The 20540-nt window shown below is 40.9% G+C and overlaps 1 protein-coding gene across 3 annotated transcripts in view; it reads left to right on the plus strand.

Annotated features, from left to right (window-relative positions):
* The first annotated feature begins 17063 nt into the window (after nucleotides 1-17063).
* The window catches only part of MAOB (monoamine oxidase B), a 113052-nt gene continuing 109575 nt past the window's right edge, over nucleotides 17064-20540 (plus strand). Inside the window, exon 1 of one of the 3 annotated variants that reach the window (XM_017502061.1) lies at nucleotides 17064-17285. In XM_017502061.1, the coding sequence (XP_017357550.1) occupies nucleotides 17240-17285 (46 nt within the window). In that variant the 5' untranslated portion in view covers nucleotides 17064-17239. The remainder of the gene's footprint in view (nucleotides 17286-20540) is intronic. The other 2 variants (XM_017502062.2, XM_017502064.2) reach the window with 2 other exon arrangements.

Genomic DNA, 20540 nt, shown 5'->3' on the forward strand with positions numbered 1-20540 from the left:
GTTTACTCATCAATTGAAAAGTCTTTCCAAAAGAGAACTATTGGGAAACCATGGTGTGTGTGTGGTGGTGCTGGAAAAGAAAAGCTCCCTCAGTTTTCTGGAGGGAATAACTTTAAAAAAATACCGAAGTGGCTGTTTACTTGGTGCAGTTAAGAATTAAACTGGTCAATTTTAACATTGCTGTAACATCTGAAATAAACTTACGTGATGTTCTGGTGAAAAAAAAAAAAAAAGGATAACCTAGCCAATCCTGTAACTTTGGTTCCTGTTTATTCATTAGGCTAGTTCTTTAGCCTTTCTGCTGATTCTGTGAGACAACCCATAACTTTCCAACAAGATCTTTCTTTTTTTAAGACAGGCAGAGTTGATTTCAATTGTTTACTACCAAGAATATCAAGTGACCCACTGGGAAATATACTAGCAACTACGGCAGAAGCTCGTCACACTGCAGTGTCCTAGCTTTAATTTGTAGAAGGAGGGTCAGTTTCTCCCAAAAACTGTTATCAAATTATTACAGAAAAGAAACAGAATGTTAATGAGGAAAGAACGTTGTCAGCGATCCTAACATTCTATGGCTATTCTATGGTGTGCTTGCTATGCTAACGCTGGAATATAGCCATCACTTTTACCATTTGAGCCTATCCCTGCAGCGTTGTTGTGTAGGCCAAATAAGAAATATCATGTGAAAATGTTCTGAAACTTTAGTAGGACTGTTCAAATGTGGCAATTCAAACCTATCCTACTCTGGAACTGAGCCAGTCTGGATTATGGAGAATTAAAGGAGTCCCATTGCAGTAACACTTGAGACAGAATTATTAAGTAATTAATCAAAGAACAGGTCACTATAGCTGCTGTGTAAATGTAAGAGGACATTAGGGACTTTGGGAAGTGAGAAATTCTGAGACATCAGCTACAGTTTTAGCTATGCTTAGGTGCACAGCATATTAGAAGAACGTCTCTCTGCCAAAGTTGTCACTAAGATGAGGCCACAACTGCTACAGGCTAATAAGAAAAACAACACATTTGAGTGATACTTCACCTGAAAGCCTTTGTTTCTTATGATGAAACAACTGCTTCTGGATCCTACCACTTGACAAAAAAAACTTTATAAGACACTCAGGTGCATGTGACATCCCCCAGTCATACAAGTGGCAACCAGTTCTGCACAGATGTTACATAACCTTGCAGCACCTCAACTCAACTACATCTTGTACTTCTCACTTTCTGCCCCCTCCCCCACTCTGGGTTCCTCTGACATCATTACCTGGGAGATATGCAGAAACTCTCTTGGTACTCATATAGGCATAAGTTGGAAGGGTGGGGGAGTTAGCAGCCCGTGGGGCAACCCTTGCGATATGGGGAATATGATCAATGCTCCCCGCTTCCATGCCACTGGCAGACAATTGTGTGGTGCATTCTCTATCATTCCCGAAAAAATCCCAGCGAGTTTAAATGCCAGATGCCCCCATGTGTGTCGCTCCTTCCTGTTTCCCTTTTCCCACTCCCCATTACTGTTCCCTGGAACCACTTCCCCAAATCAGCTACTTTCATGAGTACCCTTGTCCCAGGCTCTGGTTTTCAGGACAATCCAGGCTAAGCAAAGCACCATATTTATGCAGAACTGAGACAAGGCATTGATGTTCACCACCCTCATCCATCTCAGTCTTTTCCCTCCTCATTCCCGGAATGCCCCTCTAAAACTCCTGCCTTCTGCAGTGGCCTTCTGTGTTTATCTCGAGTGTGTGTGTGTGTGTGTGTGTGTGTGTGTGTGTGTACTGCTTTCACCCTCTGATTAAGGTGTGCCATTTTTTGTCTGCAAATGCAGAATCCTCAGACTCTTCCATTTCACAGATTGATATGATCTTCCTAAAAATAATAGTAATAATCAATTGAGTGACTGATTTAAGGTTGCCAAATTTAAATTTTTCCAGATAAAGAGATATTAGAGACAACTTTTATTATCATTTTGTAACAGAAAAAAAAACCTGTTAACACCAAAAAAGCATAAGGATATAATCTCACACTAGGTGATGGTCCCCAACTAGCATAACCTTAGCTTTCTGAAAATTTCACCGCACTGTGAAATTCTTAGTTTTCCTATTTTGAGGAGGGTTGATCATCCTTGGTGGAGGTACTGGAACCCTGGCAGGAGCAAATGATGCCTCTGCTCCACCAAGGACGATCAACCTGGGCCCCTCTCCCCCTCCCTCTGAGTAATGTCACCCAGCTCTGTTCCCTTTAGTATGAGCAGAAGGGGTTTCATTTTTCTTACCCAATTCATTCTTCTAATTAGACATAACATTTTTTGAGATTCCAAAGTCAAGAAAATAAATGGAAAACCAAATTCATAAAAGCCAACGCATGGTATTGTGTGTTTTACTGCTTTGCTGTTTGTTTTCTTAAAGTTGAGAATTCAGGGAAGTGATAGAAATCTATGTTCTTGGGTCAGAAGACCAGAGGTAAAGTAACAGCTCTGCCATTTGTCAGTTGTCTGGTCTCAGAGAAACCTCTATCCCTAGTATCATAGTGTCTCTACATATGTGTCTGTACTGAGGGAGTGTCTTGGGTTTCAAGTAGTCTTGTAAATAGCCAGAGGGCAGGGCTTGGACCTCTGGAATTGGGATCCTGCCAGCCTGGCCTCTGCTGAGGGCCCAGGCCCTTTCATGGGGCATGACCACAGCCTACCATTTTCTAGGAACTATCACCAACTCTGCTATAAGTTGTGTAGCTGTTATTTTTCCTTACTATGATTGTGTATAAATTTATTTTAAAGTTATTAGTAACTTGGCATTTCTGTGTTGGGTATGTACAGTTACTTTGTTTAACTTGTTATAAATTATTTTTCTATGAATTAGTATCCTATTTTCTTTTTCTATTTTTTGACTAAGGGCTATACTTTCTAAACACCCTTTCTTTTATCTATTCATTTTATATGGTCTTTTGCTTTTCAAGTCACTTTTATATATTTTAGTCTTTTCCTTCTCACTTCACATGTACTAACCTTTATTATTTCAACTACTTAAGTTTTGATAATTTTGTTTATTTAGTAATTTAATATACATATTTATCCTTTTTCGTTAGAAGTCTTTCAGATCTTTGACTGTTACTTTCCCTCCCTCATTTCTATCATTAATTGTAATTTGCTGTTACAGGGAAGAAACTTTTTTTTTTTCAAATCCAGATCCCAGGCCAAGATATATTCCTTTTTTTTCTACCATCTGGACAGGTGGCTTGTGTCCAATGAACGCTTTCATCAGCTTATTCCTTTTAGTGTTTGAACTCCATTTTTAGTCTCAGAACATTTCATGTTTCCCCCCGTCCTGGCTCTGCCCTTAAAGTCTAATTCCCTTGGTTAGGGACATCATCAAAGGCTCCAGGATAGCTGTAGTTTCAAAATTACTTGTATTTCCATCTGCTTCCTATATTGAGCTCCTTATGATTTCTATCACTTTCTTGTTAACTTGGTTAAACAATTAAAATGATGTTTAGATACAAATTATTGTTTATATATATAAATTATTTATGTAAATCTGTATGTATATAAAACAAACACCTTTTAAAAAGTATTGTTAATTTCTATTTTCTATATACAGGTGACATTCACATAACATAAAAATTAACCATTTTGAAGCTCACATTTGGTAGCATTTAGTATATATTTGGTGCCCACAATGTTGGGCAACCACCACATCAATCTACTTCCAAAACGTTTCATCACCCAGAAGGGAAGGAAACCCCATGACCGTTGAGCAGTGAATCTTCCATTTACCCCTTCCTCAGCCCCTGAGCATTACCACTCAGCTTTCTGTCTTTATGGATTTACCTATTTGGAATATTTTATATAAGAGGAATCATACAATATGTGACCTTTTGTATCTGGCTTCTTTCACTTAGCATAATGTGGTGTTTGTTCAATTTTTTTATCTGGAATTTTTAGCTATTCTGTATTGGGAGAATTTCCAGGACATTTAGTGTATCACTGTGCTAGAAATAAAAGTGCTAAATCTGATTAGTACTTAATTATACCATGAGTAGGAAATTAAGGGACTTTATAGAAAATTTCTTTTGACTGATACTTATCACTTGGAGTTCCAAAACTTATTCAGTGCTTTATTATTTTTTAACCCAAGAATAAGAGAGTTTTCATTAATATTTGGTCAATAATTCCCCTGCAACAGTGGGCCTTCAAAATATGGATTCATTTTATCTATATTTAAATTTTTAAATTATGTTTATATATTTATTTTTTTGAGATGGAGTCTCGTTCTATTGCCCAGGCTGGAGTGCAGTGGCAAGATTTCAGCTTACTGCAATCTCTGCTGCTCTGGTTCAAGCAATTCTCCTGCCTTAGCATCCTGAGTAACTGGAATTACAGGCATGCACCTCCACATCCAGCTATTTTTTTTCTATTTTTAGTAAAGACAGGGTCTCCCCATGTTGGCTGGCCTGGTCTTGAACTCCTGATCTCAGGTGATCTGCCCCCCTCAGCCTCCCAAAGTGCTGGGATTATAGGCATAAGCCACCATGCTTGGCCTTATCCATATTTTTAAATCTTATACTGAATTTCACTTTAAAAGTTATCAGGAAAAATAAGAATTTATTTAAAGTCACTAACTTCATTATTATATGGAATATAATATAGAAGTTAGTATTCCATATAAAGTGGAATATTATATGTCTTATATGATTATTATATGAAAAAATACATCTTATCTCTCCCATAGGGATCAGTTCTTATGAGCTCCCTAATATTAGTTGAAAGCAGCAATTTTTTCTCAAAATGATGAAATGATGTCTCTAGTATAATATAACAAAAGGCAAGCAATATGAAAACCTACATATTTTGGTAGAATGATACCAGATGTGCAAATCTCCAGAGGGTTTTTGAACTGATAGAGCAAAGCATTTATTTATTTGTTGAGGAGAATTACCTCTCAGGAAAGATCCCAGATTTCCAAGGGTTTTTCTCTTTTTCCTTTATTATGGGTGATTTTTCTTCTGTGCAACATTGTAGATGCAGAAGCATACATTAAAGGTAGTCATCCCTGTAATTAGCTGATAATTATTTGCCTTTCATTGTCAAGTGCACTTATTTCAATGAGGAAATCTAACTGAGCTTGACTCAGGACCACTGAAGTCTGGACCTTTGAAGTAAATAAATGTGTGTGATCTGAATGGCTATAGGTCATAATTCGCCTTTTCATCGTCCAGTATTGATGTTTGGCAGGATTTTTATTCGTCTTTGAGACAACGTTCTCAAATTCACAGGCTCTATTTGCCCAAATTGTCCCTTATTTGCCTCAATTGGATAGGAAAATAATTACAGTAGAGACTTCTTAGTCATGTAATTCAACTGATACAGGGTGATTTCATCTAGAGCAGTGGTCCTCAATGGGGGGAGATTTTGCTCCCCAGGGGACATTTGGCACTGTCTGCAGACATTTTTGTTTGTCACAAACAAATGGGGGAGGGATTACTACTGGCATCTAGTGGTGTCTTGTCTTAGTCCATTTGTGTGGCTATAACAAAAAACTAGAGACTGGGTGATTAATCAAGAACAGAAATTTTATTTCTCGCAGTTCTGGAAGCTGGAAAGTCAAGGCACCAGCAGGTTCAGTGTTTGGTGAAGGCCTTCTTGCTATGTCCTCCTATGGTAGAACAGGCAGACATTATGTCCTCACTCTGTGGAAGGCGGAAGGACCAAGAGGGGAATGAATGCTGTATGAAGCCTCTTTCATAAAGATTTTGATCCCATTCACAAGAGAGGAGTCATCATGACCTAGTTGCTTCCTAAAGGTCCTATCTGTTAATATTTTGAGTTGGAGATTAAGTTTCAACATAAATTTTGAAAGGATCCAAACATTCAAACCATAGAAACTGGGTAAAAGACTGTGATGCTGCTAATCATCCTTGAATTATCCTGTCCAGATGTCAATTGTGCTGAGCTCTCAACCTGATCTACCCTGAAGCAATTCTAGAATTTAGGTCTTGTTCCTTCTTGGTCCCAGGAGGCTTAAAATGACTTTAAAAAAATCCTTTAAACTCTGCAAGGCCAGAGTTTTTGCACTTCATATTGACACTTTCATATCAGAATGTCGACCAGGTGTGGTGGCTCGTGTCTATAATCCCAGCACTTTGGGAGGCCGAGGCAGGGGATCACTTGAGGGCCAGGAGTTCAAGATCAGCCTGATCAACATGGTGAAACTTTGTCTCTACTAAAAATACAAAAATTAGCTAGGTGTGGTGGTGCATGTCTACTCAGGAGGCTGAGGCAGGAGAATCGTTTGAACCAGGAAGGCAGAGTCTGCAGTGAGCCGAGATCCTGCCACTGAACTCCAATCTGGGTGACAGAGCTAGGCCCTGTTTCAAAAAAAAAAAAAAAATTGAGGACCTAGTATTTGCCTTTTCGTTTTCTATCTCAAGAAATTTAACACTTACATTCTAGTCTAATATTTCTCAGAATATAGTTTCTAGGCCACTAGTGGGTGACAAGACCTCCCCTAAAAGAGGTATAACTGACCTAAAATGTAATCTTCACATCAGACTTTCTAGGAGCATCACATGCAATTCTGTAGATCTTTAATTTTGTTTCATTAGTTATTTTTTTCTACTGGAAAGTGCAACAAGTAGAGTCAGCAGCTGTGGAATCTTTTGCTCTAAGTCATTCTTAGAAAAAATGTTGGAGAACCACTGCTATAGAAACTTTCCTTTGTGACAGCCGTTTCTGCTCAGTTTCCTGTCCTTTCCTTTTCTCTGCTGTTCTTTATCTATACAGATCTTTATCTTCCTTCAAGATCCACCTCAAATTCTCTCACACTGACTGATGTGTTCATTTGTTTGCCCACTTATTAAACACATTACAGATCTGTTAAACACCACTGCCGCTACGCTAAGGTTTGGGAACATAGGAAAAATCCAAAAAGACATAGTTCCTTGAGTATCTTATTACCTATTGGAGGAATTCTACTTCTGTTAACATTGCCCTTTTCCTGTGCCCCATAATATAACATTTAATAACATTCTGCTACTTATTACTCTCAAATTGACTTCCATGTGTTGATTTCTTCTCTTGAACCAGAAGAAAATATTTTTGGGGGTCTGGGTTGCCAGATAAAGTATAAGACATCTAGTTAAATTTGAATTTCAGATAGACATTAAATGATTTTTTTAGTAGGAGTATGTGGCAAATGTTGCATGGGACAATTTATCTTAAAACTTTATTTATTGCTTACCTGAAATTCAAATATTCAAATTTAACTGGGCTAACTATATTTAAAAAAACCTATATTTTTATTTGCTCAATATGGCAATTCTCTTTAAGGCAAAGGCTCTCTAATATTTTCCCTACATCTCCAAGGACATGTAACACAGAACTGGATGTACAGTCAGTACCCAAATAAGCAATCAGTTGTCTTATTCCTTTAATGTAGGTAGAAACTTTAAATATTCTTTCTCCAAAGGTAGGGACAGTGACTATTTATATTAGCTGGTGATCTCAGCTCACTGCAACCTCCACATCCCAGGTTCAAGTGATTCTCCTGCCTCAGTCCCCCAAGTTGCTGGGATTACAGTTGCCTGCCACCACACCCGGCTAATTTTTGTATTTTTAGTAGAGAAGGGGTTTCACCATGTTGGCCAGGATGGTCTTGAACTCCTGACCTCAGGTGATCCACCCGCCTCGGTCTCTCAAAGTGCTGGGATTACAGGCCTGAGCCACCGCACCTGGCCAATGGTTTTTCCCATTAAAAGTAGGTGACAGGCTTTCCCATTAAAAATAATGGGAAGAACTACAATTATGTTTGCACCAACCTGATACTAGTTCATATTCACATCATAGTTAAATCAACTGTGATCTAAAGTAAAGAACAGACTTTCAGGAAATGGTGGAGTTTAGGATATGACTAAAAGGCAACTCATCTGCCCTTTAGTCATATTTAGGATATGACTTCTAAACATCACATTAGGAGAGGAGACAGGTCTACAGTTATTTTTGTTTTTGTTTTGTTTTGTGGAAGGATAGGGCAGATGAGTTGCCTTTTAGTTCCTTATATTCCAAACCTGGGTTTTGCATAAGGTATTAGTATGTTGGTAATGTAGAGAAACAACTTGTTCTAATCTCAATTATTTGGATAATTAACCATGAAAATTATACCTCAAATAATATTCTTTTCATGTAGCACTTTGCTATAAATGAACATTATTCTAGTTCTACAGTGAATATTATGACTGAAAATTACTGGAATTCCCGTAAAATCTCAGCACTTGATAAAATTACTTCCCTTGAATGCCAAGAAAATACCAGTTTTTGCAAAATAGCACCCAACCTAATTCTAGCAGGTCAATTTCTATTGCAATGCCAACTCTGAGTAATGCTTTTTGGAACTTGAAAATGTTCTGGTACCTGGAATTTACCAGTAAATGTCCCACACTAGCAGAGTACTATACAGACAGGAGGTATGGTCACATAAAATGTGACTTCACAATATTTGAGCTTTTCTATACTTGCTTTTCATAACCAGGAGTTCTGAGTTCTCATCTTGGCTGTACAAATGGGTGTTGTTGTTATCAGAAGGAAATTTCAGAGACGACATTACTTCCTGTTCCTATTTCAAGACCTCTGGGTGTTCTACTCCATCATCGTTTAAGTTTGCCTGCTGCTGGCCTTGCTCTTTGCCTCTAAGACTTTAGGTAGGCTGTTGGAAGGAGGTAACAGAGGGATTGTACAAATCGCTCTAGAGAGCTTTATTAGCTCTTGATTCACATCACTAGTCCTCTAAAGATCGAAAGGTGTTAAATTTTCACCTGTCTTGAGAACTTGGAAAGGTTTATTTGTATTCGTTCTAGGGAATTTCCAGGTAGGGAACAGATACACTGAATGATTTCCCAGAGTAAGAAAGATGGAAAAACTTCATTTTCTTTTGACTATAGCAAATCCTCTGTTACTCAACCTAGTTGCCCAAATTTTTCAATTGGTTACCAACTTTCAAATCATTTGAGCATAGTAAAATATGCTTAATAAAATTATAGTCAACATACTATGAAAACATTTTATTCTGAAAATTTTCATAAATTCACACAAGTAGAAAGAATAATATAATAAATTCCCCCATGCACCTCTCACCCAGCTTCAACATCTGTCACTGTTTTGCCAGTTTTTTTTTTTTTACCTACAACCACCACTATTTTTTTTTCCTAGAGTGCTTTAAACCAAGTCTCAAACACTGTGTCATTTCACCCTCAAATACTTAAGTATGCATCTCTATTTGACAAGGACATTTCTAATATACCACCATGCCCTTATGACATCTATCAATATGAAAAATAATTTCTTAATGTCATCTAGTCCATATTCAAATTTCCTCAGCTGTTCCCAAAATATAATTGGTTTTCTCTAATCAGGATCCAAATAAGTCTATGCACTGCATTTGTTTGGGTCTCTATAATGAGCATAATTTAATCTTTTTTCTGTTAGAATTTAGAAAGCACCCTAGGATTTCAGAGGATCTTGGAATTCTTAGTATAATAATACTCTCCACTAAAATGCAATAAAATAAATTTTTTAAAAAGTTGTTATACAGAACATCTTTTAAAACCAACAATATTTATTCATTTATTTTTAATTGACAAACAATCATTGTACATATTTACGGAGTACAATGTGATGTTTTGACCTACGTATACATTGTAGAAAGATTCTATTAAGCCTATTAACACCACTTCCCCAAGTTATCATTTTTTTGTGTACGGTGAGAATGTTAAAAATACATTGTTTTAGCAATTTTCCAAGTGATACATGACAAAGTAAGACCATAGGCTTTGTCACATCACTTCTTTCATAAAGTGTGTAAAGGGCTTAGTTGAATTTTGCTGGCTTCCTTTCAAAAATCCTTTAGCAAAATTTTTCCAATTTTAAAATACCCCCCTCTAAATACTACCTAAACTCAAGACTATCTATTAGAGAAAGCACAGTAAAATTTCAAGACATTTCCACTGTAGATTTTTTATGGGCATAAGGTATTTCAAGGACCGGCTAATGGGTCATTTGATTTACTGAGAGAGGAAAGGCAACATTCCCAGTAACATGAAAAGCTTCACCAAAGTGGCTGAGTAGCTAGGCCTGGGAAATTGGGAAGCTACAAGACCAGGGAACCAAGAAAGAAGAAATCATGCAGAAGTAGCAGAGATGGCACAGGGGTCTTTAGCAAAGTGACTCAGAAAAGGTACATGAGCAGAAAAAGTAAACAAACAAAAACAAATAAATAAAAAAAATAGTAGCCTGAGGAGGGCTAAGAGTCAAGGAGAAAAGGTCCCACAAGACACATTCAGCTACTGGTTCAAATCTTGGCTGTTCCCCATAGACAAATGCATCTCAGTGGAAGTTTTCAAATACCCTAATTCTGTAATATTTATATTTACATTCATGCATCACTTAACAACAGGGATATTCCTTGAGAAATGCATCGTTGGGCAATTTTGTTGCTGTGTGAACATCCTGCAGTGTACCTACATGAACCTAGACGGAATGGCCTACTACACACCTAGGCTATATGGTGTGTAGCCTATTGCTCCTATGCTACTTTAATAAATACTAGAAGTAACTGTAAAACTATGGTGAGTATTTGTGCATTGAAACACATTTAAGGATAAAAAGAAGTATAGTAAAACACAGTATAAAAGAAAAAGTGGAACGCCTGTATATGGCACTTAGCATGAATGGAGCTTACGGGACTGGAAGTTTCTCTGGGTGAGTGGTGAGTGAGTGTGAAGGCCTAGGATATTACTGCACACCACAGTAGACTTTCTAAACATTGTACACTTAGGCTACCCTAAATGTATTTTAAAAATAAAGTAATTGTGCTACAATGTTGTAACGGCTACAGTGTCAGTGTTAGGAATTTTTCAGCTTCATTATAATCTTATGGAACCATCATCATATATGTAGTTTGTGGTTGACCAAAATGTCATTATATGGCTCATGACTGTATATATCATTATATGTCTATTCATTTATATATTTATAGTATTATATATTTCAGAGGTAAACTCAAGTTTTCTACCATTTGTAATAGATCTCAGGGTTTTGCACTAGATTGCTCATGCTCTGCTTCACTTACTTTTACAGTTCTTCATACTTTAAACCCCTGAGAATCACAATATCCATAGTGAAGAATATTTTTTTTTCTCAAACACTGAGAGTTTTTTTTTTTCCCCTTCTGACACTCGCCCATTCTAACACCAACTTGTTGTCTTACAATTCAATTCAATTCTGATACCATCTATCTGGAGTTAGCATCTCACAAAACTGCTTCCACTTCAGAGGCCAATTGCAAGTCCTGGGCTACTCGTAGTTTGATGGACTGGCTATAAATTGGGGGCTCCCATGACCCCTTCTTCAGAATTCGATAATTTGCTGGAATGGCTCCCATAACTCGGGAAGTCATTTACTTACATTTCTGGTTTATCCTAAAGGATACAGATGAACAGCCAGATGAAGAGGTACATAGGATGCGGTCTGGAAGGTTCCTAAGTACAGGAGTTTCTGTCCTTGTGGAGTTGATGTGTGCCATCCTTCCAACACATGGATATGTTCATCAACTCAGAAGCTCTCTGTACCCTATTATTTAGGGGATTTTATAGAAGTTTTATCACATAAACATGATTGATTAAATTGTTGACTGTTGGTGATTACTTCAATCTCCAGTTTGGGGATGGGGCTAAAATTTCTAAGCTTCTAATCAAGGCTTGGTCTTTCTGGTGACCAGTCTTCATCTTGAAGCTGTCTAGGAGCCTGCTAAGGGTCATCTCACTAGAATAAAAGATGCTCCTATCACCCTTATCACCAAGGAAATGCCAAGACTTTTAGGCACTCTGTGCCAGGAACAAGGAAAAAACACCAAGTATGATTCCTATTAAACCACAAATACTTTGTTTCAACCATTTCATAAAAATTGGCTTTCTGTTACCTAGAAGAGTTCAAGTTAATGCAAGTCCAAGCTATGGGCATCATTTCGTAACATGTAACTCTCCCAGCCAGCAATATGTCTTATTACAGTAGCCGTCTATAAGAAGAGCTACTTTTCTTATCTGGTTACCCATAGTTACCAGACTCATGATTGCAATCATCACCAGGAGTCTACATGACGTTAATACCTATTTTATAATAAAACATGGAGAGATTATTTAACTCAAGGCTACATAAATGTAACCATTTAATTGATTCTGCATCAGTGAGCTTACACTATGAAGTAAAAATTATATAAAGCAGAAACATTCATTCAAAATAACTCTATTCAACAACCAATAATTAATATTCAGACCCTAATATTTATTTCTAATTTCCTTTTTATTAAAAGAATTGGTGAAAATCCTTGACCCAATGTTCTTGGGAAATGTTTGTTCTGATTTTCTCTTCTTCCTGATCTGAATTTTCGCAATTTGACCTTCTTCTGTGTGCCATACAGTTCTTTTCATGTCATCTGTTCTGAAATATCATTCCTTCTTTAGGGCTGTATGTATGAGTTGTAGAAATATTACTTTTTTACATTTTTATTTTTTAAATTTATTTTTTAATTTATATTTTTTAGAGGGTAAGTCTAATTATATTGCCCAGGCTTGTCTCAAACTCCTGAGCTCAAGCAATCCGCCTACCTCAGCCTCCCAAAGTGCTAAGATACAGGAATGAGCCACCATGCCCTGCCAAGTTGTAGAAATATTCTTAGTCTTGACATCAGTCATTGTAAAAAACATTGCTTTGGGTGCAGATTGCTTATCACTTATAGTGCAAATAAAGTCTTGTTTTTCTTCATCATGCTCTACAGCATGTTTGGGGATGATCTTTGTCTTTCTGAAAACTTGTGGCTTGGTGTCTCTGCCTGGCTTCATATGCTCTGGGGCCAACCCTTGTGTATTAGGTCCCTCTGTTCCCTGTCCTGCCCATACTATGACAATGGAGCCATAAAGAAAAGGGCCATATTCTGGTTCTTTGGACAGTAAGATTCATTTTTCTGTCTGTCTCAACCTTGTCTCTATCAGCCAGGTGAGCACCTGCACATGTCTGTCAATCTATTGAGGTGAATTGTGAGTGACCATCTGTCATTGGACTTGTTCCCTGCCAACTTTACATTGATTTAAGTACCTGACCAGTCCCTGGCTCTAGGGAGGTCTTTCCTTTGCCATCTTAAACCAGCCTGTGGCTTTTCAAGTTGGGCCTAGATTCTGTAGCCCATTTTCCTGGGAAGGGCCTTGACTTAGATTGAAGCTGGGCTCCTCCAACTTTTTGTGCTGCTTGAGGATATGTGATCCCCCCTGAACAAGTCCTTGGGTCCAAAAGCAAGGTCTTGGCCCATTGAAGGGTCCCCTACCACCGTCTCATTGCCACCAAGGGAAAGAGATGGATGCCCTCAGATTAGGACCAAAGCTGATGATGAACACTTCACTGGGCAGAACCAGGAGCCCTATAACAATTCCAATTTAACATTATTAAAAAGCTATCTTGGCTGCAACGGCTGACCCTTTCATCACTTTATCCTTCTAGATGTGTTTTTTAAAAGATTAACAGAGTCATTGGGGGAAAAATGGAAAGCTCTGAAGAATCTAATTTTAAAACAAATTTTCTATCCCCTGTCAAGCTTCCAGCATGAAAAAAAAAAAAAAGCAAAATGTACAACTCAGATAATATCTTGTGAACCCTGTTCTGCACAGCCTACTTCGTTATTGAAACCTCCTGTGGCATCATGAGACATTCACTGAAATATCCGTTAATGAAAAGCTGGACAGTAAGAAAGAAGTAATGAGAACATTTTATCTCTTTGGTAGTCTTCTAATAAAAAAATGAAAGGAAAGTAAGTTCCTTTTAATTGATGAGACATAGATTTCATCAGGTTGAAAAGGCAAACAAACACTGCTAGGGGCAAACTGTACTCCTCTCTGTACCTTTTGGTTAGAGGTGCTGAGTAATACTCCATTGGAACATGAATTAGGTTTATTGTAATGGCCTGTTTCCATATTTAGTTTTCCCAGAATTCACATCGTTTCTTGTTTATAATGGCATATATCTAATGGTGAGCCCAATGTCTGACACAGAGTTGTTGCTTAATAAATTATTCTTGAATGGATGAATAAAAGATAATGCATTATCCCTTCCTGCAGGAATTTATTATCTAGTTGGGAAGAGAAGACACAAACACAAAAATAAGTGACGATTCCTATCATGTTATTTATTGTTAATCATCTACTGTTATCATTGTATTCTTCACTATTAATTTTGTGGTATGTGATAAGTCATAAAGGTAGGCAAAGATGTTCTTTCTACCTTAGCAGAAGCTGTCTGTTTCTTCTACTATCCCAGCCTCAGGCTTACCTCTCAATTTAGCACTTGCTGATTAGTCTGCCTGGAGTGCTCATCTTCCTCAGTAGTTAATTAACTCCTATTCATCCTCCAAGACCCAGGAGAAATGTCATTTCCTCCTGGAGGTCCTCCGTGATTGCCTGGGCTGGGTTATCTAGCCCTGCTTTATGTTCCAGGGCAATATTCAGAATTATGCTTGTGATCACTTTTCCTGTATGTCTTCCCTGAAAGAGTGTGAGCCCCATGAAGGCAGGGACAGGCTGCATCCTTTTTATCTCTTCCCCAGGGCTCAGTATAGCAGGTGTTCAATGCCGGTATAATGAAGGGACACTTTCTTACAAAGAGCACCTTGAAATAGGTAAGGAGCATGGAGCTGGTTCTCAAAATGATGGGGAGGCAGAGGCCTGGAGTAGAGAATGTGATCAAAGTGCGTGGTCCATGGACCAGCAGCACTGACATCACCTGGAGCTTGTTAGAAATGGGTCTTCTCGAACCTCACCCAAGACCTGGGTGATTTGTATGCACGTTCAAGTTTGAGAAGTACTGCTTTTCATCTGGCCACACAATGCAGACAGAGAAGACAGACCTCGGGAATGATCCCATCTAAGAGACTGAATGGGGGCCCTGAATGGATCTTGGTGATTGCCTGTATGTGGGGACAAGAGGTAGCGGCTGATTTTATGACCAAGTCCTGGGTTCTAATTCAATCCCCCCTTTTAAAAAAATATACCTCATGGAGCACATGGTAACTGACTACCTTTGTTTGGGGAAAGTGCTGTTTGCTGATGAATTTTCTCCAGATACCATGGAACTGTGTGGTTCCTCTCTTGGCCTCATTGTCAGTTGGACATAGAGAAGGGATCATCAGTCTGCCTTTTACTCAAAGTCTTATATCCCCAGGCCCCTGTCTGACTTGTACTGTTGGAACTAAGCAAGAGAGATTCCAAGAAGATCCCACAAGGACCTCATGTTAGTCCATTTTTCCTGCTATTACAGAATACCTAAGAGGGGGTAATTTACATTGAAGAGAATTTTATTATATCATGGTTCTAGAGTCTGCAAATTCCAGATCAAGGGGCTGGCATCTGGTAAGGGCCTTCTCAATTTGTCATCCCATGGCAGAAAGGCAATGAAGGGTTAGAAGGAGCAAGAGATCAAATTCGCTGTCTCAAGCCTTTTTTATAGTGGCATTAATCCATTCATGAGGGTGGAGCCCTTAGGACCTAAACACCTTCCAACACATTGCATTGAGGATTGAGTTTCCAACATGTGAACTTTGGGGGACACATTTAAACCATAGCAGATCCTCTCCATTCATCCTACCTCACCTGACACCTAATTCACGTGCAGGCTAGGTTAAGGGACAGAGTGTCCACAGCCAAGAAACCCACAGCTTCAGGGACCTGTGGACAGAGGTGGACCAGATAGATGATGGCAAGGAGGAGGTTAGCACAAACCGTCTACAGGGTGAGGCAGCTTCATTCTCTGCAGTGGGGACATGAGGTAGGGATCAGGGTTCAGGCACAGGGTCTGACTGTTTTATAGCAAAGCAGGACAGATGGAAGCCAGAGCTGGACGAAGACTTTTCCTGCCACCTGTGACTCAGTCACAGAAGTGCTCAAACTGTCTTCTGGTGTGAGGACCGCAGAAGCTCAGCATACCTCGGTAGTAGGTAGATACAGGGAATGGTGTGGGATGAGGCAGAGGTTTGCTTCAGGTTCTCATCAAATCCCCCAGATCTGAAGCCAGTCTCTCTTAGGCCTGAACAGAAGCCCTTCACCTGTTTATTTCTTCAAAAGCCATCCTAGGCTGCTGCTTCCCACTTTTCGTTCTCAGAGGTGGTTTTCCTACTGTCCAGAGGAAATAAACTTCTGTTTTCCGTGGAGTCATCTCAGCTTAAAGCCCTATAATCTTGTTGAATCATTGCTGTGTTTGGCTACACCAGGCTCCCCAGACCACACTCCAGGGTCACAGAGGTAATTTGGCTTGCTGCTTCTAGGGGCTCTGAATCCCGCCTTGCCGGGGTCCAAGGCCTCTTTCCCTGCTGCCACCAGTCTCCTGGGGTCTAGCCTCAACAGCTTCCACCAAGGACACACTGCATTGCTTAAGAGTGTATTTAAGGTGCTGCATTTGCAATGCTAGGGAGGAGCCTTCCTGAGTTAATGGCACAGGGGGAGTGGGGAAAGAAGTGGGTATTTGGAAGGAGGGTGAGGTGAGCTGGGAATGCCAAGAAATGGTACTCCTGTGTGCTGCATCGAAGTGGGTCTTGGAATCTTCCTAGCTTTTTTTTTTCTTTCTGACTTTTTATCTTATGTTGTCACTCACTCACTGTGTTTTGCTTTCCTCATCTGCAAAATGGATTGTTGGAAGCTTGAACAGGAATCATGCTTAAAGCGCTGAGCACAGTGCCTGGTACCGTGAAACCATTCAATGGAAGTTTCTTATGATTTGCCTCACACCCAAGGAGTAATTGGGGCGCTGAAGAAAGACACCCCAATCTGCCATCCTCTCAGCCGCCCAGCTTAATGCACTAGGGAGGCTGACGGGAAAATACCGTGCAGGAGGCTGAGGAGTGGTGATTCTGGGGCGGGACTCTTTGAGGCCCTAGGTGACCTCTCCGCCCAGGAACCCGCCCTCCCCGGGCCGGGGCGGCTGAGCTGCGGGCGGGGGCGGTGGCCCAGTGCTGCACCCGGCCTGCGCGTAGGCGGGCGGGGCTGCGCGTCCCGGCTCCCGGGGCGGGTAATATAGCGGCTCGCTGAGGCGCTGGTGCGCGGGGGCAGCGCGCGGCAGGCAGGCTGGCAGGCGGGCGGGCTGGCTGGCAGGCAGGGCTGGGATCGAGGCCCAGAAACCGGAGCAGCGGGCACCAGGGCGGCCTGGAACGGGGCGAGCGCCATGAGCAACAAATGCGACGTGGTCGTGGTGGGGGGCGGCATCTCAGGTCAGTCGCGGCTGTGCGCCCTCCTTCCCCTTCGCGCGCTCGGACAGGTGGCCGCCTAGGAGAGGCGCGCGGGGCGGCCATGGGGCAGGGGCTGACCCTGGAACCCCCAGACTCTCCATGCACGGGCGGGGTTCTAGTGGGTCCGGAGGGCCGCGCACTGAACCCTCCTTTGGGGACAATTTTGGGTGCGTTCCTGGACGCAGAGGCCGGAGGCTGGAAGCCTGTTGCAGGTCTGGGGCCAGATTAAACTTCTTCCCCCAAGGAAGGCCTTCGCTTGCTGGAATTGTCGAAGCCAGGGAAAAGGGTTGGGAAGGTGGCACAAAGGTCAGTCATTTGCTCCAACTTGAACTGAACACTCCGCACCCTCACTTGGAGCAAGCATGTGCCACATCGTATTGTTGTCCTGACATCAGGAAAACGACCTTGAACAGAAGAGGCTGGAGCCTGGCCAATCGATTGCCAAAGACTTTTCAGGCCCTCCTGATTCTCTGAGATTCTGTGATTGTCATGGATCTAACCCGAAGCTGCAGTGTCTTCTTGGCAAATGCGTGTTTTCCTCTTATCCCTCTCCCACCCGCACTGCACCCCACCCCACCCCACTCCTAGCGCAGGATGGCCAAGCTGCAGCTTTGCTTTCTGGCCTAGCCCATATTTGGCAAGGATGGGGACAGAGAGTACCCCCTCAGCCACAGGGGTCTGTGCACACCAAGGGCACCGAAAAATAGAAGCCAGAAAAAGGGAGAGGGGTGGTGGGGGAACTTACCCTCTGTGGAAGATGAGGCAGATCATATGGGATGGGGTCAGTGGGAATCAGCATTGCTCTCAGCTTGGCCTGTTTAATGGTCCCCTGGGCATGCTCTGGCCCACCTCCTAACGCTGCCTGGCTCTTGAGCAGTAATTAGGACACCTCCAGACCCAGTAGATGTGTTGTCTAAGACTTGCTCTAAGGAGTTCTCAAGTAGCCTTCTGGAAGTAGGGGTCGTGCTCCCTGAGAGGAGGGCAGGGCAGAGTTGTTCTGACTCTCCTATGGCTGGAGAAAAAACCAAGGCATTGAATGTTTGGTGCTGACCCTGGTCCTGTGCTCCTGCCTCTGCTCCAGCCTTCCTCCCCTTTGGATGGGATCTCAGGCTACCATGTCTGTCTAGCTGGCTTGGGTGAGCTCACCCATGCCAGGCCCTGTGCCTGATGTTGCAGATACAATAGATGGGTAATCGCAGCATGCTGACGTTGGCCAAGGCTGTGTATAAATTCAGTTTTCTTTCAGTATTTTTGACATCTTCTCTCCTAGAGGAACTTGGACTTAAAAGCATACCTACTTAGGTGTTTTAGAAAATATTACTAAGTGCCTCTTGATGCTGCCTTGCATAGCACCTCATCTTATGAAAGCTGAAGCTTCTATTTTCAGGCCCCCAAAGTCATTTTCTTACGAAAATGTGTCTGATGGGTTCAGATTCTTCTATTTTCCCTTAGTGATTTGTCCCTTTGTGATTCATACTCCAAACCTTCAGGTTCAATCACATTACTTATGTTAGACTCATACGGAAAAGGTAGATAAGGGTTTAGCTATTTTTGCAAGCAGTGGTGAAATGTCTGCATTCATCCTCTTAAACTCGGATCAAAACAAGGTACTGCTGAGTAGGTCTGGCTTTTCTCAAGAACATTCCACGGAACAGGCATTGTTCTAAGAACCAGGAAAGCAGGCTTCCAAGGCCCAGTCTTGCTCAATGCTTTATCTGCCACACAGGAATAACACCAATTAGTCATTGCTAGATTACAGGGCAAGTGAAACAGTGTTAGCAAAATACCTTTTCAGAGTCTGAAATATGGCACGAGCCCCTCAAGAGTTTTACCCATTTATTCAGACAATAGGAATTGAGGGAGGCTGTGGTAGGGGATTCAAAAATGAATCATGTTGTTCTTGCCCTGGAAGACTTGTCAATTCAAGAAGAGAGATGGGATGCTCAGACAATACAAGGTTGAAGGTGGTGTGTCCCATGGGAGGGATCCATTCATTCATTCAATGAACATTTACTTCCTGCTCCACATTTTGTTCCAAAAGGACTAAAAGATTATTTATACAGGGCCATTGTTCCTGGGGCCCTCACAAGCTGATGTGGGAGACAGTCACAAATAATTACTACTCTTTGGCCTATGATAGGTGCTTTAGTAGTGTGTATAAAAAGTTCTAGGGAAGGTGATTGGAGAGAACATCAAACTCTGAGAAAATCTGAGAAGAACTCACAGAGTTGGTGACATCTGAACTACATCTTAAGGGATGAGTATGAATTCACCAGAAGACTAGATGAAGAAAGCATTTTAAACTGAAGAGCAGCTTGCATAAAGCCACAAACATGTGAAGGAACATGGTAACATGTTTAGGAAAACTTAAGAACTTTAGTGTGGAGAGTTGGCGGAGGGATCTGGTGGGAGAGAAAGCTAGAAAGGTCAGTTGGGATGAATTGTGGGGTGTCTTATATGTCAGAAAGTTTTCGCTGTTTCTGTGGTCAATGAATGGCACGGATGATTTTTTATTCACAGAGTGCCATGCATCAAATGACGTGTGTCACATCAGGTGCTGATATTAGCAAAAAGAGGGATATGAAGAAGAGGGAGAGAAGGTTTTGGGGAAAGATAGGACGTCTAGAGTTGGAGGTTCTGGGAGGACACCCAGGGAGAGAAATCTAGCAGTAGGAAAGAAATTGGGGTTACAAATGTGTACGACAGAGGTTTTAATAGATGAAATGGCCAAAATCAAGAGTGTAGTGTGTAGGATTTTAGAATTAGTAGGTGACCAACACAATGATTTATGTTTAAAAGTCTCTGGATTTGACTCTGGGTTCTAAACTTTGTTAATAATTAAACTTGGGACATTCTGGCAACTCCCTGATAATTTTCAAAGCTGTCAGCAAACTTTAATCACTCCCTTTGGGATAAACAGAGATGTACTGGGAGGATAGCTTGTTAATATATAACTTTCTTTTTCGATATTTTAGAAGTTCCAAGATTGTTGTAGACTAGCTTTTTAGAAATGTGTATGGTTTAGAAATAAGCATTCGCTGAAATCTCTTTTACCCAAGGGGCAGGTCATCTCCAGAGACTTGGCAGAGCAATGACATATCCCACATGGGACTGGACAGCAGCACGTTGCTTCTGTCCCACGTCCCTCAGTTTCAGTGTTTGGGTTGGTGGAACCATGGGAACTGTGTTTTGCAATTCTGGAATAGCTCTTGTTCAATCTCCAAAAGCTAAAAAAGG

Source organism: Cebus imitator, unplaced genomic scaffold (genome assembly GCF_001604975.1).
Source record: "Cebus imitator isolate Cc_AM_T3 unplaced genomic scaffold, Cebus_imitator-1.0 Scaffold289, whole genome shotgun sequence".
NCBI lineage: Eukaryota > Metazoa > Chordata > Mammalia > Primates > Cebidae > Cebus > Cebus imitator.